This window comes from Spermophilus citellus, assembly GCF_964194105.1.
Source record: "Spermophilus citellus genome assembly, chromosome: 3".
Classification (NCBI taxonomy): Eukaryota; Metazoa; Chordata; class Mammalia; order Rodentia; family Sciuridae; genus Spermophilus; species Spermophilus citellus.
The window spans coordinates 59,691,777-59,715,229 of record NC_138184.1 but is presented as its reverse complement, the minus strand read 5'-3'; the positions used below and the strand labels follow the sequence as shown (position 1 = coordinate 59,715,229).

At 49.6% G+C, this 23,453-nt stretch overlaps 1 protein-coding gene across 2 annotated transcripts in view; it reads left to right on the top strand.

The window, feature by feature from the left end:
- Positions 1-23,453, top strand: part of LRIG1 (leucine rich repeats and immunoglobulin like domains 1) — a 130,198-nt gene that overhangs the window by 53,654 nt on the left and 53,091 nt on the right. For both annotated transcript variants that reach the window (XM_081286661.1, XM_081286660.1), the window contains exon 3: positions 1,947-2,021. In XM_081286661.1, the coding sequence (XP_081142787.1) occupies positions 1,947-2,021 (75 nt within the window). The remainder of the gene's footprint in view (positions 1-1,946; positions 2,022-23,453) is intronic.

Here is a 23,453-nt window from a genome sequence, read left to right as displayed (position 1 = left end):
ATCTGGCAGATAGTGAGCCTTTGGTTAAGTTATCTGCTACTCTTCTTATTACCTCATCTTCTGTATTAGAGTCAATCTCTAGGAGAGACCTTGGTGGTAGCAGGCGCCTGAGCTGAGCTTTTCTTGCTCTGGGGAAACTGGAGGGTGTCCTCTCATGATAAGTGTGCTCATAGGTACTGTGAAATTTTCCTGGTCATGATTAAGACTGATGGAGAGTTTTCAGTACAGCGATGGGAAATGGATCTCACAGCAGGGCTGGGAGAGATAAAAGGTAGAAGCAGAAACCATCTGATTCAGGGGACTGTCAGATAACAGACTGTTAAAGTAATTAATTGCCTATTTCAACACACAAACAAGGGCTCTTTAAGTGGAGAGAGGATTTGCCACATGATACGGATCTGCTTTCTCTCTGCCAGATGCTTCAGTCATGAAGCTATTGAAACAGGCATTCTGTGTCCTACTGCCCAGTAATTGCCAAGCCTCATCCCTAACCGGCTTTGGCACCGAAGAAAGCAAATGGGATAATTCAAGGCCTTCCTTTTTTTCTTTCTTTCTTTTTTCCCCCCCTTCTCCTATTCATTTCTGTAAAAGATGGCAGACAACCAGATGATTCTGTTCAGGCAGAGGCGGGTTCTCTACTTGTATGAATACAGCTGTCATGCCAGTGGCCTGTCTTCAGAGAGTGCCCTGTGTGTAAGATGTACCTCCCTTAAAAAATGGAGAGCAAGATGATCCAGTTTTATTCCCTCGACTTTGCATCTCAAGTACAATTTCTTTCCAGCCCGTCACCCGGCAGGATGCCTGGGCGCTGCTTTGGCTTTCCTGAGGTTTCTTGGGCTCACGTTGCAAGTCTGACTTTTGGATTCTCTTCCCAGATTTGGAAATACATGTCCATGTAAGGAGGCCAGATTGTACAGCCCTCTGGGGGCAGACCAGGCAAGCTGTGTCTGCGGGCTTTCCCTTCCATTAAGAGATATCAACGGTGCAAAGAGAGATTCAGAACCTTCCAGCAGGAAGGGAACTTGGAGAGCACATCCTGTCTGCAGAGGGTTTTCACAATGTCTGTGTGCAGAAAGCGTGTGTGTATGTTTGTTTTCCTGGAAGACCATCCAGAGACTCCATCAGAGTCCAGAGAAGCTGGAACCTCAAATGGATGAGCATCTCTGAGTCCAGCCCCTTGTTATTTCATAGTGAAGGCGTCGAAATAATCGGTCCCATATGTCACCAGCACCTCAGAACCCCACAGGAGTGAGCCAGTGGGCTCCAGCTTTCTGTTCCTGCATGTTGCCCTGTGGTTCAGGCAGAGCAGCGAGCAACCAGGAGGGGACAGTCCTTCCTCCCCAGATCCCTTCCTGACTGACTAAGCCAACCAGGATGGACTTGGGGCCACACTTGACCCAAACCTGTGTCTGGGCCTAATCTCGCTACTCGATGTCTATTAGTATTGATTTTCTTTTCTGAGCTTGATGTTAGTATTCATTTCTTACCAGGGGTGTGAGGAATAGTTAGGCTTTGTGACTTCTTAGGACTTCTTTCTCTTTCAAAACTCACTTGTGGATTCTTTTATTTCACACCTCCTGTGATGAATGCAGCAGTGGGTTTCTATCTATTTATCTATCTATCATCTATCTATCTATCTATCTATCTATCTATTTTTTGGTAGCTGGATTGAACCCAGGGTGCTTAACCACTGAGCCCCATCCCCAGCCCTCTTTTATATTTTATGTAGAGACAGGGTCTCCCTGAGTTGCTTAGGACCTCACTAAGTTGCTGAGGCTGGCTTTGAACTCACGATCCTCCTGCCTCAGCCTCCCAAGCTGTTGGGATGACAGGTCTGTGCCATGGTGCCTGGCTCACGGTGGTTTTGATTGGCCTTGTATGTTTGTGTTTCTAAACACCTAACTGAAGTGCTCCATATGATCCATTCCCTCCCTTTTTTGTTACAGGTACCTCCATAACAATGAGTTGACAGCCATACCGTCCCTGGGTGCTGCCTCTCCACACGTGGTGTCTCTCTTTCTGTGAGTAGTGCCATCTGGGGGCTCTGGGCTGTGGTGGGGCTGTGGTGTTGGCTTGCTGACACTGGTGGCAGGAGAACCTGTGGCATGCTTGCTCACTGGTGAAGAAGGACCTTCTTCACGGAAAACGCCTCATTTGCTGTTCTGGGGTTTTGCAGAATCAAAAGCTGGAAGTTTTGCCCCCCCCCCATCCCCCTTTTTTCCAGCAGGGCTGGGGATGGAGCCTTGGGCTTCACACCTGCTAGCTAGGCAAGTGCCCTACCATTGAGCCGCATCTGCAGCCCTTGACTTGTCTCCCGTTTGGGGGACCCTAGGACTTTTCTACTTGCTCTCTGACCCATGAAGTTGCAGCTCAGGTGAATAAACTGGAATTAAAGGAAGCCGTGTGAATTATAAGATAGCAGGCTCAGCCCTGTGCCACTGAATAAAATAATGAAGTGCCCCCTGGCCTCAGAAATCAGCAGAAAAAAGAGGAATTCATTGTCATGGTCAATGATAGACTGAAGTGAAATCTGTGTGTTCTTACAGAGGAAACCAAAAAGGACGTACAGGGTTTTAACCAAAAACGCAGCGAGGAAGCCCCGGGGTGCGATCATTTGAGCTCTTTGCCTTTGCTGGGGACAGAGCACCTGGCCTGGCCCTGTTCCTGCACCCTGACAGGTCTTCCCAGATATGCCAGCCAGCCTGAGTCCAGCCGTGTGCTCCACCAGATTTTTTGGGCAGCTTCGGAGCAGTGTACCCCCTTCCTACTGAATTTCCTGTCCACACTGCAGAAATTTTATTTTATCTTGATTTTGCTGGTTTTACAACTCATTTGCTCACCTGTGTGCGTCCTTTTCTCTGGAACCCTGGAACTCAGCTGGCTGAGCAGGGGGATTCAGCAGGAAGGCGCTATTAATAAGATCTTGGGTTAGCGTGTCGATGTTGGATTTTGGCTGGCTGCGGGCTCTGTGTTCAGGGAGCGCCGGGTCCTTGTGAAGCACGCTCTGGAGCTTAACCCTTTTTTTTTTTTTTTTTAAAGAGAGAGAGAGAGAGAGAGAGAGAGAGAGAGAATTTTTTAATATTTATTTTTTAGTTCTCGGCGGACACAACATCTTTGTTGGTATGTGGTGCTGAGGATCGAACCCGGGCCGCACGCATGCCAGGCGAGCACGCTACCGCTTGAGCCACATCCCCAGCCCCATGGAGCTTAACCCTTTTTGAGGCTGCTGAGGGTTCTTCAGGAAAGCCTGGGGAGGGGCTGGATGGTGGCTCACCCTATCCTGGACAGTTGACGTCATCTCTGAATCTTATTTAAAAAAAAAAATGTGATCCTGACTTTTTGGTTTTTTTTTTTGGTACTGAGGATTGAACCAGGACACTCTACCACTGAGCCACATCCCCAAACTCTTATATTTTGAGACATGGCCTAGCTAAGTTGCTTAGGGCCTCACTAAGTTGCCCAAGCTGGCCTCAAACTTGCTATCCTCTCTCAGCCTCCCGAGTTACTGGGATTACAGTGAACAGGGCCAGGCCTAGAGGGGAGCAGAACATACATGAAACACTTGCTATCATGCGGGTCACCCTGCAAGTATGTGATTCTTGGTGGCTCTTAATGGTGGCTGGTTCTCACATAATTCCTTGGGTCTTGGTGAGACCTCACTGTAGGGCCACAGGCGTTGTAGGACCGTCTTTGTTCCCTGTGAGGGAATGAAAACTGAAAGCAGGAAAACCATGGCCCTTGAAGTATGAGTAGAGGGTTCACTTTCTTTCTGTGCCCACTTGTTCAGTGTGCAGCACCTGCAAGGTACCTAATCGTGGGCTAAATTAAATGAGTCAGCCTTTGGTGAGGTGAGCTGGGGATGTGGAAACCCCCAGAGTGTTCCTCCAGCCAAGTGCACGGAGATGCTCGTGAATCCTGAGAGCCCAGGTTGTGCACCAGCAGTATCATACCAGGTCCATTAGAAATGCTGGGTCACAGCTGGGCGCAGTGTTGCCTGCCTGTCATCCCAGCGGCTTGGGAGGCTGCAACAGGAGGATGGTGAGTTCAAAGCCAGCCTCAGCAAACTCAATGTGCTAAGCAACTCAGGGAGACCCTGTCTCTAAATAAAACACCAAATAGGGCTGGGGATGGGGCTCAGTGGTCGAGTGTCCCTGGGTTCAATCCCTGGTACCCACCCACCACCACCACACAAAACAAAGAAATGCAGGGCTACACCCCCCAGAACCACATTTAACAAGCTCCCAGGCCATTCGCCCACTTATTCCCCCTTTTCTCGCTTGGTGAGGGAGCCAGCCCTGCAGAGCATATCTTGGAGTTGCCAGAGAAGAAGGTGTGGCTCCCCGAAGGTCTACTAAGTTGCAAAATATGGAGAGATGGAACTGAGATGGGACCCGTGTGTCCTTCTAAGGCTTCTTTGTCCGCCCCCTGCCCTTGGTGCAAGGAACATGGCAGGTGACTGTGAGCTACCCCATGCCAGAGGCAGGAAGGCCCCCAGCTTGTCCCCCGGGCCTGTGGCACTTGAATCACGCCTTGCTCTGCTGACTAAAAATACATTTCTGTTCCCTGGCCCCAGTGCCAGTAGCAGTGGGGCTGTCTGGCCTTGTTCCTGCTATTCCATTAGACAGCGTTGAAATATGTACAGCAAAGAGAGAGAGAGAGAGATAGAGAGAGAGAGAGAGAGAGAGAGAGAGAGAGAGAGAGAGAGAGAGAGAGAGAGAGAGGGAGGGAGGGAGGGAGGGGGGGCAGAGAGAGAGAGACTCCCTTCTCACTCCGACTCAGTTTTGGAAAATGCAGGTTAGCTTTGGCAACCTCTCTGGCCTGAAGTCAGTCTCCCTCTGACTTGGGCGGTGATTTCTCTGAGACAACAGAAACGGAAGGGTCTTTATTTTCATTTTCTTGGAGGTTCTCAGACTGGACGCCTGGACCCAGTGTCTGCAGATGGTTAGGTTAGCAGGGTGACCTCTGGGGAGCAGGAGTCTAGATGATTTTGCGGTTACCCTGCATGCATTTCTGGGTTTCCCTTGTGGTCTATGTGAAGGATGGAGGAGAGACCAACAGAGGATGAGCAGAGAGTGGATGAGGGTCACTTTGTAGCCAGAGGACATCTTTCCTGTTCTGACCCAACAAGGCTTTTAGCATCTCCATCCACAAAGCTGTGCCCATTGATCAGCTTAGAAGAGCATGTGTTCCTGATAGGTACTGTTGCCTTGCAGAAATTTAGAATTAAAATGTGACCTGTGTTCTGTGAATATTTATTAGGTGTCTCCTGTGCCCCGTGAAGTTGTGTCCCGGAGGCTGTCCCAAGGTGACATGGGAGCACTGACACATTGTCTGAAAATGTACTAATAGTTACAAACTTTGTTTTTGCTTGCTTGTGGCAGTGGGGATGGAACACAGGGCCTCTCACATATTAGGCAAGTGCTCTACCACTGAGCTATACCCTGACGTCTAAGAGTTCTTAGTCCCTCAGTATTTTATCCCCCCCCCCTTTTGGTACCAGGGATGGAACCCAGGAACATTTAACCACTGAGCCCCATCCCCAGCCCTATTTTGTATTTTATTTACAGACAGGGTCTCACTGAGTTGTTTAGAGCCTCGCTAAGTTGCCGAGGCTGGCTTTGAACTCACAATCCTCCTGCCTCAGCCTCCTGAGCTGCTGGGATTATAGACATGTGCCACCCTGTCCAGTAGTTTATTTCCCTTTTTTGATCAGGTGGAGGATCAGAAAAGTAATCAGGATATGATTACTGTGAGGCCATCTGAGTTCGAGAAAACAACTTTATTGCAACAGGTTTATAGGCTAATGTAGAAAGGAAAAGTGGAGACCTGGTGTGTCTCCTTCTCTGCCTCCGATGCAGGTGTGACCTGAGACAAGTTCCTTTTTTCTTTTTTGTTGAATCAGGCATCGATTTCTTGGGTGACCCAGAAATCGAGGGCAGGGGTAATGTCACTGAAGACATGGTTGGTCCCTCTGTCCAGTAGCTGCTCTTGGTACTTGGTGTCTTTTAGCAGAAATAGCAGATTTGTGGTTTTCAGCTCAGACACCTGCCATCCTAGACTTGGCCTCTGGAGCTGAGCTCTTCATCTCGGTCACACGGGCGTGCTCCGAGTTCTCAGACTCCAGTTCCCTTCTTTGCTGGGTGTCACCCTTGGAAGGGTCTCCTGGGAAGAGGTTTAGTTTGGTGCCTGGCTTTAATATCAGGGCTTTGAGAGAGAGAGAGTTCTAGAGTTTTGGGAACTGGGGTCCTACAGCACAATTTCAACTGGTTAATACTTTCTGATTAAAGGGATCTAACTCAATTAAAGTATTTGTCAGAGAGCAGATTTATTTGCATCTTGTCCTGAGGATAATACCAGAGCCATTTGTCCTTAATAACAGAAAGCATAAAACTCCAGGAAAGCTTTTAATAGGATTGGGTTGGAGCGAGGGCGCTAATTTCATAAAAATAGTTCTCAGAAGAAGAAACAGCCTTTTGTTAAATGGGAGCAGAGTCTGCCAGTCGAATTTCACATTTGAGATTTTTTTTTTTTTAATTCGAAGTCCAGGAACTCAAGTTACGATTCCCACGGCAACAGTAATTTTGTCTGAGGCATGCGCGACATTTCTCCTACAGGAACATTTCTGCTTTTCCTGCGGCAATTCTGCACTTGCGCCGTGGAGGAGGTTGGTTGCCGTGTGGAGGACTGATTGGTTTTCAGTCCTGGGAGGAAAGCAGGCTGTGTCTGCCCGGCTTCCTCTCCAGGTGGTGGTACTTGTCAGAACTTGCCTCTTCACCCCGCCACCTCCTTTGCTCTCCCCCACCTGTGTCCACCAGGTGGGAGATAAAAACAAAAACCAGGTTGACACAGTTACTTGTGACTTTGTGAAATTGCTGTTAAAATTCCTTAGGGGTGTGTGTGTGTATGTGTGTGTGTGTGTGTGTGTGTGTATGTTTAAATATTTCTAATCTTGAAAAAAGATTTTGGTGGGGGGCAATTACTGCGGATTGAACCCAGGGGCCCTTAACCACTGAGCCACACCCCCCCTTTTTTCTTTGTATTTTATTTAGAGACAAGGGTCTAACTTAAGTTGCTGAGGCTGGCTTTGAACTCGTGATCCTTCTGCCTCAGCCTCCCGAGCCGCTGGGATGACAGGCATATGCACCACTGCACTTGGGCTCTTTGGATTTTTTTTGATTGAGATAAAATTAATGAACTCAACATTTTAACTATTTTTGAGGTATACAGTTGAGCTTTTAGTATCTTCTCAATGGGGTCCAACCATAACCAGTATCTAATGCTATAACATTTTTACCACCCCAAAAAGAGACCCCCTTGCCCACCCCCCACCCGTCAGCATTCACTTCCTGTATCCCCTTCCTTTCAGCCTCTGGTGTCCACATATCTGAAAATGTCATTTGCTTTTTTTTTTTTTTTTTTGTAACCAGGGATTGAACCCAGGTGTATTTAACGACTGAGCCACATCCCCAGCCCTTTTTTTATAAAAAAATATTTTATTTCTAAATATTTCTTGCTGAGTTGTTGGGGTCTCACTAAGTTGCTAAGGCTGTCTTTGAACTTGCCATCCTCCTGCTTCAGCCTCCCCAGCCGCTGCAATCACACGAATGGGCCACTGTACGTGGCTGTCATTTGCTTTTGAGGAAAATTCTTCTCTCCTGTTAACAAATGTACCTGGAAGACTTAGAGTATGAATAATTTAAATAAAAATACCTGAGATGGTTCTAGGTCTTCTATTTCGCTGTGACCTCTTAGCCAAAGAAAAACGGATTAAATAAAAGGGATGGGATATTTAACATCCTAGTAAATTGTAAGTCCCAGAGAATACAGCCTGGGAGGAAAGCAACCTGGTGTCCTGTGGGTGACCTCTCTCATAGCGAGGGAAATGTGGAGCTGGAGAGATCACTGGCAGCAGCAGCCTGAGCTCTCTTCCTGGCTGGATCTGCTAGTGACGCATAATCAATGGGAATACCTAACTCTCTAGCAAACCCTCTAGAAAAAAAAAAGAGAGAGAGAGAGAGAGAGATGAGATCAATCTTCTTTACAGTCTCCTTAGTGCAGAGATCAATTCACATTAAAGTGTAATTAAAGAGCAGGTCTTGGAGGGGAGGCAGCCACAGGAGCCTCTACCCCCCAGGGCTGGGTGAATAATTAAAGTCCCCCTAAGGGCTCAGCCTGCAAGCAAGGGGGGAAAGAGACCTAGACTTTAATTTTGGAAAATTAGTCTTGGCCTCGGGACCTGAGCTGGGACTGTCGGTAATTAGTCTTGAGGCACAGGTGAAATCATACTGAGTAATAAATAGTTGCTAGCATTCCTCAAACTGACTACACGTGCACAAGTGTGCCTGCCTGCGTGGGGGCTGGAGCATTTATTCTTGCCTTTCTCTTCACTCCCCTGCGGTTAAAACTTTATAATATATAGCATTCCCCAGAAGACCAACCTTTGCAGACATCATGAAGATTCATGTGAAAAATCATCTCTTGAGCATGCTGTTTATCCCTGGAAGTGTGAAATAATAGTTGTTTTCAAAAATTGAGTGGTACTCTCAGATGGTGGAGCTCTGTGAATGTATTCAGTGTAGATCCTGTGGCCATAGTTGAGGTGGGTATGTTTTTTTCCCCATGATAAAGAACCATACTCTCCTTCTGGTGGAGGGATTGCCTGCTGGACCATCCGCCAATCAGATTGAGAGAAGACTAATCAATAACCAAGTGTGTTAGGAAATATGGAAATGAGCCAGGTGGGGGTGGTGCACACCTATAACTCCACCCCCCCCCCCCCCGCCTCTTGGAAGGCTGAGGCAGGAGGATCACAAGTGTGTGTGTGTGTGTGTGTGTGTGTGTGGTGCTGGGGATTGAACCCAGGGCTTGTGCATGCCAGGCAAGCTCTGAGCTATATCCCCAGCCCAGGATCACAAGTTTGAGGCTAGCCTCAGCAACTTAGTGAAACCCTATCTCAAAAAATAAGAAAGGCACCAAGGGCAGTGGCGCACGCCTGTCATGCCAGCGGCTTGGGAGGCTGAGGCAGGAGGATTGCAAGTTCAAAGCCAGCTTCAGCAGTCTAGTGAGGCACTGAGTAACTCAATGAGACCCTGTTTCTAAATAAAATATAAAAAAGGGCTGGGGATGAGGCTCCGTGGTTAAGCGCCCTTGGGTTTAATCTCTGGTATCCCCCTCCCCCCCAAAAAAAAGGCTGAGGATGTAGCTCAGTGGCATGGTACCCCTGGTTTCAATCCTCAGTACTGCAAAGGAAAAATAAGAAAACTGTGGAAACAGATCCTCCCTCACACCCTTCTGAACAGGCCTCTTCTGCAAGGCCACCCCATTCGGCCTTCCTGCTAACAGAAGGCCGGTCCATTTGTGTGTCAGGGTAAAAGTCAACCCTACCTGGGCCATTTCAGTGTGATTGCTCCGGCAGTGAAACCCACCTCATCAAAATGTGGAGTTCATAGTGACTCCGGCCACTTCAGGAAGAAACTGTGGGCAAGGCTGTGTTTGAGGCCCAGTCCCAGCTTATGCAGGGGTCTTATTCTTTGAGCAGCCCCAAGTCCTTTAGGTCCCCACACACCAGAGGGAAGATATGGTCATAGTGTGTGTGTGTTTTCTTAAACAGTACGAAAAACAAAAACAAACTTCTTAAATAGAGACTGCGCTTCCTCTCTGCATCTTTGAAGATGTGCTTGCTTTTGCCCAGATTTTGTTGGTCTCATTGTTCTGGAGAAACCCCCTTCGTGCTCCCTCTAGAGATCAGGGGCTTCCCCTCCCCAGTAGCCAGGTGGTTCTCCGACTGGAGTTTCCTTCAGAAACACCTGGAGAGCTTGCTGAGACTGCTGGCCCTGCCCTGCTCCAGGCTCAGTTGGGGTGGTGGTGGTGGAGGTAGTGGGAGGAGAGGATTTGCTTTGCCCACATGTTCCCAGATGATGCATCTGCTCCTGGTCTGGGAGCTGCTGCCTGGGGCAGGGGGTCAGAGCCCCAAGGCTCTCTTGTCCTTCCCAGGCTGCTTGGGCATTGGGAGACAGTAAATTATTTGGACAGTTCACTATGTGGTGTCAGGCATCTGTTTAGAACAGTGGGGCTCTGAAGCCTTGGTAAAGCAGTCACTTCTAGTCCCCCCCCCCCCCGAAATATTTTTAGTCGTAGATGGACATAATACCTTTATTTAATTGATTGATGGATTGGGTAATTGAACTCGGGGCACTTGACCACTGAGCCCCATCCCCAGCCCTATTTTGTATTTTATTTAGAGACAGGGTCTCGCTGAGTTGCTGAGGGCCTCACTTTTGCTGAGGCTGGCTTTGAATTCAAGATCCTCCTGCCTCAGCCTCCCAAGCGGCTGGGATGACAGGCCTGCATCACCGCACCCAATTTATTTATTTATCTGTCTATGTATTTATTTATTTTTGTATTACAATTCTTAATACACCCTTATACCATAATTTATCATATCTCTGATTATTTATTTATTTATTTTTATGCAGTGCTGAGGATCAAACCTAGTACCTCACATGTACTAGGTGCTCCACCACTAAAGCAGACACTTTTGAGGAGAGTTCTGGGCTGGGGTGGTGCCCATCATCTAGGTACCATGGGCAGAACAGACCTGGCCGCAGGTTCAGGGCTGGAGACCCCGGGCTGTCACAAGTTTGTTTCTGCTGAGTTTGCTGTTTACTGGTGACCACTCAGGGCTTCTCTGCAGACCTTCCCCAGTTACTCCCCGAGCAGCTTGCTGTTAGCTTCACTGTGGGCACAGGTGTCTCCATTCACAGGCTGTGCCCCAGGTCCAGAGGTAGCTCTAACAGAACCTTCCTTTCTGCCAATTTTCAGTTCCCAGATATCTGTGGCAGTACTTTGTCCCCACCTGAGTCTTAAATGGCACCTCTTTGATCCAAGTGGAAGTTCACAAGAGCGTGGGTGAGCAGGGCCACTCTGCCTTGCCATTGGGGGGTCATCAGTGGACCAAAGAGATGGAAGGACAGTGGAGGAGGCCCAGGCTGGTTTGTGGTGAAGGCACCTGGGTTCTCTGCAGGGTACTTGCTGTGAGGTTCCCAGTTGGGTTCCACAGGAAGCCCAGATAGGCCCCATCCCAGAGCCCTGCCTGGGGGACTCTCCACCTGCAGGGAGTTGAGCAGACAGTTGTCATACAGCGGCTGAGCACTAAGGAGCCCCTCACTCCTTGTGGCCTAGGGGGCTGCGTGACAGAGAAGGATCCCAGATAAAGTGACCTTTTAGCCAAGACTCCTCCTCCTGACTTCCTTTCTCTCCCTGGACAAATGGGTGTGATTTACAGGCATTAGGTGGAGCACCCTAAATGTTCAGCCAGCACGTTGAGAACTTGGCAGGATTCAGGGCCAAAAGGACACGGCAGGTTCCTTTTTTGGGGGCCAGTTTGCCCTCCCCCCACGCCCTTTCTAAAGCCAGCAAGCTTCTGTCGGAAGGCACAGTGGGACCGGTGGTTCTTAGAGCCACAGCCTCATCCGATGCTGGATGCCACCAGCCAGCCCCAAAATAGAAAATTAAACACCCAATTTACAAAGAAAGCAGCTTTCTGTTCCGGAAATGTCCCAGGGATTCTGTAGAGCAGACGTCCTTTTGCCCCCTAAGTCAAAGTGATCCCTTCCCTGGGAGAGGAGCGGCTAGGGCCTCCTCGAGAGCCTGCCAAATTACACAGTTATGACTTGTCATTTTCTTCCTCCTCTCTTTCCCTCCTTCTTTGAGAGTGGGGGTGGTGAGCCCGCCAGATGAGAGGTCCATCTGCAAGTTATTTGCTGAGTGATCCAGGGCTCGCACCAGCTGCAGGAGGGGAGAGAGCCTGCTCATGGAGGTCACCGCCTTTTTTGGGAACTCAGTAGCTTGGGTTCTGTTGTTGAGAGTTGGGCTCTCTCTCTCTCTCTCTCTCTCTCTCTCTCTCTCTCTCTCTCTCTCTCTCTCTCTCTCTCTCTCTCTCTCTCTCTCGTTACCTGGTGACCGTGCTTACATGCTTTAAATATAGTGCAAGACCCAGTGGGAATATGGTTGCCCATGGACCTCCTTGGAGGAGAAGCACGGATCCTTGCAGCGCTGGCTGGGTGCTTGAAAACCCTCCAGGGCTCCGTGAAATGGAGCCGGAAACGGAGCTGCCCCGGGTTGCACAATCTCCCCCTGTGAGCAAGCAAGTGAGTGAGCCAGTGAGCGAGCCGGCTGGCTCCTGCCCATATCAACAGCCTCATTCCAACTGGGACCATTTCCTCCTCCTCCTCCTCCTCCTCCTCCTCCTCCCCCCCCCTCACTTCCTGCAGGTGGCTTCTGTAATCCAGTTACCACGGGGGAAGCCTCCTGTGCATAGGCACCTAATCCGAAAATGGGCTGGCTCGATTTTGACCTGCAGGGTGACCTTGCAAAAGAAGGCAGGGCCTATTGTGTCTGCTCACACCTGGCAGCCATTTTCAGCTTTTACAGCCCAAGTGGAGGAAATGTGTTTGTGATTATGCCCGGCCTTTCCTCCATAAGGCCGGCCATTGTTGGGCCCTGTATGGGGAATGCTGCCTTCCCCCTTTTTGTGCAAAAGCGAGGGCTGTCGGGATAGGAGAGTTTTACTTAGTGAATGGAGTCGCATGCACGGAATGACCATTTTTGGAATGCAAAAAAATGGACAGATGTTGGCCGCATCTTATGGTTGACGTGCAAACATAGTAGCTGTGGTCCACTGACGTGCCCTTCTGGGCCTCTTCCCATGGCATGGGCTCTGCGGTCCTGTGAGACTCTTGAGGCATAGAGAAGGCTTCAGACCCCGAGGTCCCAGAGCTGGGAAGTGGCTAAGGTGGATCCTGATCTCATCTCTCTCCTTCTTGGGAGTCGGAAGCCTGGGACATTGTCATGTCCATATCCAATTGTGTGAAATTTGGGATGTCTCAGCTTCTGGCCCCAAGACACTGATGTTGCTCTGGGGTGCAGAGTGCGAGGCTCCTGCTCCCACAAAGGCAAGTGTCTCCCAGAGTTCTTGCCTTACAAGCCTCTTTTACCTTCAGGGCAGCAGTCTTTATGCAAAGTAATGTGAACTTCTTTTTGGAGGGCTGGGGGGATGTGGGTACTGGGGAACTCAAGGGCACTTGACCACTGAGCCCCATCCCCAGCCCTTTTTTATATTTTATTTAGAGACAGGGTCTCACTGAGTTGCTGAGGGCCTCAGCCTCCACAGTAGCTGGGATTCCCTGCCTGCGCCCCCATGCCTGGCTCACAAAGTCCTTCCTGTCTCTGAAGAGGAGGAGGCTGCCCTTGACCCCTGTTCCCTGATCACACACTCCAGCCGCTTGTTTCGGGGATCGTTACCTGGTTACCCTGGGCCATCTGTTAGGTGCATGGGGAGGAACAGTCGTCTTGTCTTCAGGTCCCGGCAGAGCCTGAGCTTGTCGTTGGGCCGTGCCAGCAGATTCGCGGGTGGTGGCCATCTGCCCTTGAAGACATCACTTCAAGGCGGATTCCTCTGCAGTTCCCTCACTTCCTGGATGTCTGTCAAACCCCAACAGCTGAGGCAGAGGTGCCAATTTGTGGTTTTCCCGTCCCAACTTCTTCACCCGGCCCATGAAAGTGCGCGCTGTGAGGGCTGCAGTGCTGGGGCCTGGGGGGCCAGGCGGCCTCTCCGGGGGGCCACTCGGTTCTGTCCAGATGTCTGAGGGCAGTCCTTTGGGCATTTTTATCACTGGGGAAGGCTGCCAGGGAGTTATTTATAGATACCGGGGCTCCTTCCCCACGTGGCTTGGGATGAAGGTGGGTGACAGTAGGTCTCTGCCTCGCCTTGACTGCAGTGTTCTGTGGGGCACTTGGGCCCGTGGTGGGGAGAGGGCCTGCCTCGGTGGATCGGGGCTGGAGACCCGCCTCCGTTCCCCTTGCCCTGTCCCTGGGCAGGTTCTCTCGGGCCTCAGAGTTCTCGTGAACTGAGATTTGCAGATGAGACCATTGTTAGGATCACCTGAACAACCTTGTGTCCTCGGTGCCGCGTCTGCTCACTAGCTAGGAGACACGGGTCACTAAGGTGGGCCCTGCTTTTGCTGCGCTGCTGTGCTCTGAAGAGGTTTCAAGAAGAGTCTATAGGCCTGTCCTAAAACCGGTCTTATGTGCAGATATGCCTTATGGCTCACTGTCTTGTGAACCAAATGACGTTCATAAAAAGCCCCGTGTGGTGTGTGTGTGTGTGTGTGTGTGTGTGTGTGTATGTATGTGTGTGTGTATCAGACCTTATCTTCTTGATATCTTCATTTCCCTTCTAGGAGCCGTTGAGGATAGGAGTAGAGTTGCTCTTTCTTCCCTTCTTCTCTCATTGTCTGGTCCTCCACCCAGGGGAGGGACAGAAGCAACCAAAGAGAGTGTTGAGCCTTAAGCCCAAGCCTTCACCTGGGTCTGCTCCACAGAATGCCCTGAGGAGCTCTCAAGACTCGGGGTACCAAATCTTACCACACTGACACATGCACACTGGTGTTTGTAGAGCAGCATGATTCACAAGAGCCAAACTTGGAACCAGCCTGGGTGTCCATCAACAGGAAAAATGGAGGGAACTAGAGTTCATCCTGTTAAGTGAAACAAGTCAGACTTAGAAGGGTAAGGGTCCTGCAGCTTCTTTCACATGCAGAAACTAGAGAGGAAAAAAAAGAAAAGCTAGGTGGGGGTGGATCCCCTGAAAACCAAAGGGAGATCAGTAGCTAGGTGCAGTGGCTCACGCTTATAATCCTAACAGCTCTGGAGGCTGAGGCAGGAGGATCGCCAAGTTTTAAAGCCAGCCTCAGCAACTTATCGAGGCCCTAAGCAACCTATTGAGATCCTGTCTCTAAATAAAATACAGAATAATGCTGGGGATATGGCTCAGTGGTTGAGTGTCCTTGAATTCAATCCCCGGTACCCCTCACCCCAAAAAAGGGAGTCAGTAGAGGAAAGAGACCAAGAGGTGGGAAGAACGGGGGAAATGCTGGGGAGGGATATTGGCCAAATTTTATTGTTGTATCATGTGCAGATACATATATGTAACAATAAATGCCATCAGTATGTATAACTATAATTGGCCAATTAAAAAAAAAAAAAGTGAGGGGGGAAGAAACAGTATCTAGAAGCCGGTTGGGATTGTGGCTCAGTGGTAGAGCACTTGTTTAGCATGTGCACAAGACTCCGTGTTGATCTAGGATCCACTTACCAAAAAAAAAAAAAAAAAAAAAAGATAAATCTAGACGCCCAGGACATGTGGCAGGCCAATTAAATCTAAACTTTGGGGTGGGGGGTGGTCTATGGGATTGGGGAGCAGTGTTGGGCTCAGATATTGGATTGTCCTCGCTCCATACATTTTCCAGGTCACTTCAGTATATAGCCAAAAGTTTTAATAAGCCTCAAGCTGGGTAATTGCAGGTGAGAGGTATTGTTCCTTCTTTCCTTCCCTCTCAGATCTATCATTTAAAGTACTAACCTCCCCTCCCTCCCTTCCCCCTCCTCCCTCCCTCCCTCCCTCCCTTCCTTCCTTCCTTCCTCTCACCAGGTGGAGGGGAAAGAAATATTGAAACTGGCCTTTGATTTTAGCACTTAGGATTCTGGGGGTCCCTGGTAGAGTCTCTAGGGGCCTCTGTCACCAGTGATTTCATGTAAAGTGATTGTGCAGTTCTATACTTAAAATGACTATAGAGTTGCTCTTGTGGTGTCGGGGAGGGTGTTTGGTTTGATTAGACCTGAGCACCTTAGTTGGTGATCACAGAATGTTTTGTTTTTTGTACCAGGGCCCAGGGGCGCTCAACCACTGAGCCCCATCCCCAGCCCTATTTTGTATTTTATTTAGAGACAGGGTCTCACTGAGTTGCTTAGTGCCTTGCTGTTGCTGAGGCCGGCTTTGAACCTCTTGCCTCAGCCTCCTGAGCCTTTGGGATGATAGGCGTGCTCCACCATGCCCAACTAAATCAAATATGTATTTTTTTTAATAGATGGAAAAACCATGGTTATCAGCACCCACAGTGAGGTTTTCCTGCCTTGCAGTTGTTTGGTTCCTGTGAGTCAGAATGGCCTATTGAGAAGGTGAGGGTGGGTGCCGTAGGCTGACTGGGGAGGCCGTTGCCCACGGCCTCTGACAGCCGTAATAAACCCTCCCTCCTCCGGGCTGGGCTCTCCCTATAGGCTAGGCTAGCTTTGGTCTCCCTCTCCCAGTTCTCTAGTGGGTATCAACAGGAGCCTAATTTGGCGATTCTTTATTGAGTGCTGGGTTCCAAGAAAGCGTCTAACACTTGCATTCACAGATATCTGCTTCCTGGCTCCCTGGGAAAGAGCTCTAGCCCCCTGGAGATTTAGCACATTACCCAAGGAAATGGATGCAGGTGTCTCTGTGCATTGTGGACATGAGTTCAGTGTCCTGGGCAAGCAGGTCAAAGTTCATCTTGTCCCCCTGCCTTTGTGGCCTCAGAGTCCCCTCTTGGAAGAGACAGCCGCGGGAACACTGGTGAGGACCAGGGCACTTCTTGTAGGGCTGCTGCTTCAGGGGGCGTTGGAGTAGACTGTTAGTTCTGCTCACTTGAGGCTGGCTCTCGGGGTATCTGGAGTGGTTTGTCTGCCAGCAGAAGCCCTCCCTGACCGTCTTCTTGTTTGGACAGGAGTCAACAAGGCCCATCCTGGCTCTTGACCCCCAGAACACAGGCAGGCATTCAGTGAAGTACCGGCACTAGCAGGAAATGTCCCTTCTGGGAGGGCATGTGGCCACCACCCCTGGTTCACACTGGTAGTGTGCAGGGCCTCTCATCCTGACTCAGCCAGAGACCCATTGTAGGATCTTTCACAAACATTTCTTTGGAAAGGGGCTGGTTTTGCGTTAGCAGTGCTCAGCCAGGTTTCGGAATTCCCGTGGCCTCTCTCCTCCCGTAGGCCTGGCTGAGTCCAGGCCACCGCATTCTTGAAAACCCTTCTCTACGGGAGAACTGCTGTTGCAGGTGACCTCCTAGTTTTGGGACTGCAGGTGCCTGCTAGAGGCCCATGTGCTTGTGAATTCTGGTGGGGGGCGGGCGGGGGGCTGGCAGGGTCATGTGCTGTGTGTTGAGAAGTCTGGTTGGAACCATGTGGGGGGTTAGTGTACTAGCCAGCCCTGGGTGTCAGGTCCACTGCCAAACAGGAGACATGCAACTTGTCTCTAAGGGACTCTCATGGCCATGGTCCCCAAGGATCCAGAGCTGACCCTTTTCTTCCTCTCGTTTCCCTTCCAAGAATACCCTCTCCACAGTTAGCACCCGGTGAAGTACCCTGGCTTGTTTACGGAATAAAGCATTGGCCCCTGGCTCCATTTCTTTCTGGTCTCTTGCCACCTCCTGTCTTGAACTTTGTATCAAACTGTGCAGAATGAAAGCCCACTGACCGTGTTTCTGGATAGTCTGCCTGTTCATCTTGTCATTTTGGTCTGGAATGGCTGTCCCTCTCCGGACAGTTCAGTGTCCTCCTTATGACATTGTGTTCCTGCTTGTCAACGTGCCCACCATATCCGTCTCCTGGTCTTTTCTTTTCCACTGGATTGTGTGTGTGTCAGGCATGGCGCCAGGGGCTGATGATTCACTGGTCACGCCCAACTTTTTCTTATTTCAGTTACCCACAGTAGGCATCCCAGGTGGGTGCATGGCACACGCCTGTAATCCCAGTGGCTGAGGAGGCTGAGGCAGGAGGATCTTGAGTTCAAACCCAACCTCACCAACTTAATGAGGTGCTAAGCGACTCAGTGAGACCCTGTCTCTGAATAAAATATTTAAAAATAATAATAAAAAAGGACTGGGGATGTGGCTCAGTGGGTAAGTGCCTCTGGCTTCAATTCTCAGTACCCCTCTTCCTCCAAGGGCATCCCAAACCACTTTTGAATGAAAGGGTAAATGAGAGAGCTGGGGGTATGTGTGTGGGGGTAGCTCCATGGTGGAATGCTTGCTTGGCGACATACATTTTGGGGGCTTGATCACCAACACTGCAAAAAGTTAAACAAAACAAAATAAACTCGGGGCAGATGAGTGGGTCATCTCAAGAATAAGTGAAGTTGGGTAGTTTTAGACTATGATCGTCATGGGACAGGTGAGAACAGAGGGGTCTCTTGGGGAATCCTGATAGTTATGGCTCTTTGCAGCCAACGTAGAAGATCTGCTTTTCCCTGATTTGATGTCAACCTGGGCAGCGTGCTGGAGAGAAAGGTATTAGGACACCTGACCCCAGGAGGCAGTGGGGCCTGGAGGTGTGCAGGGGGCGGGGGGTGTCTGGGGTCCCATTGTCTCTGTGTGGTTCCTTGTCCTGCTCTGCTAGCAGCTTTCCAAGCCACAGTTTGCTTAGATAAGAAATACTCCTATCCTGTATGGCTGCACCTGAGAAGTGTGTTCTGTCTGTCCCTACTTACCTGCTCAAAGTTTGGAGAAAGGTGCTGTCCAAAGTGAAGGTGGAGAGTGACCGCAGACCCCTCCAGGCGTCCAGCCCTTACTGGAAAACTCTACCCTTTGTCCCACCAAGACAAAGGGGAATGGTGGGGGGGGGTGCAGCAGACCCAATTAAAAAAATGAGTTTTTTATTTGGGTTGGAGGTGCCAGTGGGTGCATTGATGGGGAGAAGAATGTTCTGCAGTCAAGGTGTTCAGAAGACCCAGGTGTTAAAGGTCCGCTCCTTGCTGCAGGACCCACGAGAGCCTTCCGTGGTCCTGTTGTTCCTTTGCAGTCTCCAGGGAGGAGCGGGGCAGCTGTTGTAAGACTGTTTGCTCACAGCTGTGTTCTGAACTCATTTTCTCTTGGCCGACCTACAGCATGGTAAACTCTGCTCCTCACACCCCTCGGCAGGGGGAGTGCTGTTTCCCCATCTCTAAATGCAGACCCTCGGAGGGTACACTTTGTCACTGTGGTCAAGGACTCTTGGGTCCTCCCCACGGGTCCTCTGTGTAGACTTGTCCCAGTGCAGGTTCATCTGCAGGCTGGCCCCAGACCCCTGGGGCTCTGTGTTGTGTGTCTTTGGCAGACATGAGACCCCCAGTGAGGGGGTGAAGCCTAGTGTTTCCCATTTAAAATGGGACCACCTGGTCCACTTGCTCTGTGGGGTGTTGTTGGTTCGTGAACAAAAGTGTGCCGTGGTCCTGCAAATTCAGCAGGGCAGAGTCAAGCAGAATGAAAGGGACCTTGGTTGGATGCCCGTTCGCACCTCTCCTTTGCTGCCCTGCAGTGGAAGTCTGCAAGAGACAGTGAGAAATTGTTATGGTGTGGATGGGAGGTGTCCCCCTAAAAAACTCATGTGAGAGACACTACAAGAAGGTCCAGAGGAGACATGACTGGGTGGTGAGAGCCTTAACCCAACCAGTGAATGGACCCCTGATGGGATTAACTGGGTGGTGTCTGGAGGAGGGGGCATTGGGGGCGTGGCTTTGGGGTCTCTATTTGTCTCTGGAGAGTGGAGTCTCCCTCTGCTTCCTGATCACCATGTGAGCTGCTTCCCTCCACCACACTCTTCCTCCATGATGTCCTGCCTCCCCTCAAGCCCTGAGGGATGGAGCCTGCTGTCTATGGACTGAGACCTCGGAAACCGTGAGCCCTCAGATAAGCTTCTCCTTCTCTGCAGTTGTTCTGGTCGGGTCTTTAAGTCACAGCAGCAAAGAAAGCTGACTAGAACAGAAATCTAGGTGCCATTTCCAAGCTGATTAGGCCAAGAACCCTTTGCGTGGAACGCCTCTGTTAGGGTTTGGTATGAAGTGTCCTCCAGAGGTTCAGGAGGCTTAGCCCCTTGTGCTCCAGTGTTCAGAGGTGGGGCTTAGGAAGTGATTGGATCAGGAGGGCTCTAATCTCATTAGTGGATCAATCCATTAGTGGATTCATAATTGGACTATTGGGAGGTGGTGGAAGCCTTAGGAGGCGAGGCTAGTGGAGGAAGTAGGTCACTGGGACGTGCCCTGGAAGGGTGTATCTCATTCTGTGTCCTTCCTCTGTGTCTGCTTACTTGCTACCACGAAGTAAGCAGTTCTGTTTTGCCACACACGTCCTGCTACAATATTCTGCCTCACCACAATCCTTTTGTGGTGGGGCTAAGCTACCTAGCCTGAGCCCTCTGAAGCCATGAGCCCAAATGAACCTTTTTCTCCTTTGATTTTTTCAGGTGTTTTGTCATAGCTATGAAAAGCTGACTAACTACTCTCCAAAGCTGGTAGCCGAGGGATGACTTAAGGAACCTGGTGTTCGTTCCACCACCTGTCTACCATTTTCCAGGAATGGATGTCCAGGAAACTGTCTTCCTTGGCCAGGTGCTGGGAGAGGTCACAAGGCTGGATGACAGTGCCTAATACCAGGCCAAGATCACACTTTATCAGGAATACTTTTGTCTCTAGAGGTCCAGCCTCCACCTGGCCTTTTCCTAAATGGTGGAAAGTAATTAAATAGTTCATGCCTCTCCCTGCGCGTCAGAGTCCCACAGAGCCCAGCAGCGCTTACTGCTTGGCTCTGAGAATGGATTCACGCCATGTATGTTTCCACTGATTTGAAGCAAAAGACAGAGAGCAAGTAAAGTGGCAGGAAGGCTGTCTTGATTGCACTCTGAACTCTGCCAGGCCTCCTGTGTGATCCTCTGTGGATGCCATGACATTCCAATTTTGGTTAACACCCCCCCCCCCAACCCATTGAACCCAGGAGCACTTAACCACTGAGCCACATCCCCAGCCCTATTTTGTATTTTATTTAGAGACAGGGCCTCACTGAGTTGCTTAGGGCCTCACTAACTTGCTGAAGCTGGCTTTGAACTTGCGGTCCTCCTGCCTCAGCCTCCCAAGCTGCTGGGATTATAGATGTGTGCCACTGCACCTGGCTTGGTTAAACTTTTTTACTTTTGGATAATTGTTGAATTACTTGTGATTGTAAAAAATAATAATAATATGGAGAGATCCTGTGCATATCCTCAACCCAGTTTCCTTCCCCATGCAAACCTTTCCTAACCAGGATATTGACACCGATAATGTCAAGATGCAGAACATTTCCCTTACCACCAAGATCCCTCATGTTGTTCTGTTGTGGTCACACCCATTTCCTTCCTGCCCCCACGCCTTTGGTGACCTCTGATTGGTTCTTTGAATTTATACTTTAGCTATCTAAAAAAAAGTGTGATGTCACTGGAATCACACAGTACCTATAACCTTTTGGGACTGGCTCATTTTTGACTCAGTGTAATTCTCTGGAGGTTCACGTAGATTGCGTGTATTGGTAGTTCATTTCTCTGTGTTAAAGAACCATACTACTCCACATTATGGGTGTGCCTTGCTGTGTTTAGTTCTTGGCCCATTTGTACTGTTTCTGTCATGAGAAAGCTGCTGTGAACATTCATGCATAGGTTTTGTATGAGCATGAATTTTCATTTCTCTGTGATAAATGTCCAGGAGTGCAATTGATAAGTTGCTTGGTAGCTGCATGTTTAGTTTTTTCTTTTCTTTTTTTTAATGAAGAGTAAATCCAGTCTTTTTCCATATACTTTTTAGATGTCAATGGACCTTTATTTTATTCATTTATTTATATGCAGTGGTAAGAAGGGAACCCAGTGCCTTGCACATACTAGGCAAGTGCGTTACCACTGAGCCACAACCCCAGCCCCCCCACAATTTTTTTTTTTTTTGCACCAGGGGTTGAACTCAGGGGCACCTGGCCACTGAGTCACATCCCCAGTCCTTTTTTTTTTTTAAATGTTTTATTTAGAGACAGGGTCTCACTGAGTTGCTTAGTGCCTTGCAGCCAGCAAGAGGCTGTCTTTGAACTCGCCGTTCTCCTGCCTCAGCCTCCTGAGCTGCCGGGATTACAGGTGTGTGCCACTGTGTCCGGCTCTGCATGTTTAATTTTTTTAAAAAATTGCTGGACTCTTCCAGAATGGCTATACTGTTTTATAGTCCTATAGCAAACTAGGAGTAATTGAGCTGTTCTTTATTATTTCTGGGCAGCGTTTGGTGGTGATCTTCCCCCCTCCACCCCCACTCTGATTGGCATGTAGTGTAGCTCATTGGGATTTTGGTTTTCATTTCTCTGATGGCCAGTGATGCTGAGCATTTTCTCATGTGCTTATCTGCCAACTACAGGGTTTCTTTGTGGGGAGGGGGGCACCCCAGGGATTGAACCCAGGGGCACTTAACCACTGAGCCCCATCCCCAGCTGTTTATATTTTTTAGTTTTAAGACGGAGTCTCACTGAGTTGCTGAGGCTGGCTTTGAACTCATGATCCTCCTGCCTCAGCCTCCTGAGCCACTGGGATTACAGATGTGCACCACCACACCTGACTGACAGGTTCTTTTTGATGAAAAGTGTGTTTGTGCCTCTTGCCCATTTTTCTAACTGGATCGTTCTTTTTAACTCTGTGGTTGTCGTTTGAGCTCCGCAAGTTCTTTATGTATTTTAGATACTCGTTCTTTGTTCAAAGTATGATTTGAAAATGCTTTCTCCTAGTCCCTCCCTGTCATTTCATTTAACGGGGCCATTCACAAAACAGACATTTTAAATTTGGAGATAAAGCCCATCATGTTCATTTTTTCTTTTGCTTTGCCTTTAGGGTCAGGTCTAAGAATTTTCTCTAAATCCCAAAGAATTTCTGTTGTTGTTGTTGTTTTTTTTTCCCCTAGAAGTTCTGCGGTTTACGTTCTGCATCTAAGCCTACAATGGCATGGTTTTAACAGCCTGAAATGAAGAAAATCAGAGCCTGTGTTTCCAAGAAGGAAACAGAGTAAGCGTAGGAACCCGGCATGGGCAGGAGGAGGGCATGGGCAGGAGGAGGACGAGTGGCCCTGGGTGTGGTGCCCTTTGATGTGGCAGGCTCTTATCTTCTTTCCTTTCGGGAAGATAGTGAAGGGCCACTCCTCAGTCCCACCCCTACCCATCCTTAACTCTCTCCAAGAACAGTCAGATCCTATGCAGAGCCTTGGGAAGTAGCTTGCTCCCAGATAGCCAAAGTCACATGACTGGGAGATCAAAAGTCTTCCAGATGGGGCAGGAAACAGGCCTGGTTTTATTTTTGAAGGCAGATCAGTGGTATGGCTCCCTAGAGAGGGGAGGATCTCATCTTGGAGGCTGTGTCCTCCTCCTTTGATAGAACTGCAAGCTGTTGGGAAGCCGATGTGAATCCCAGGGCATGTGCCAACGGCAGACAGTGGAGAGAGGCCCTCCCTCTGTGGCCCGAGGGCACCCCTGCACCCGCAGTCCTCTGTTCTGCCAGCTGCAGCCATCTGACCTAACTTCTTGTGCCCCTGTGGCTTCACAGCATGGTCCAGCCAGGAGCCAGGGGAACGCCTGGGGCTCACATCCGGGTGAGCTGGGCAACTCCCCACCAGGGCCTCGACCTCTCTGAGTCTGCCATGGTGGAGAGCAACAGATAGACAGGTCCCACCTGGACAGTGCCCAGTTCTTTGCTGTCACATTTTACTGTCTGAAGAAAGAAGAGCCCCAATCTTTACCTATTTAGGGATGGGTAAATTGACCACCATAATCAGTTTAATAATAGGGGAGCTC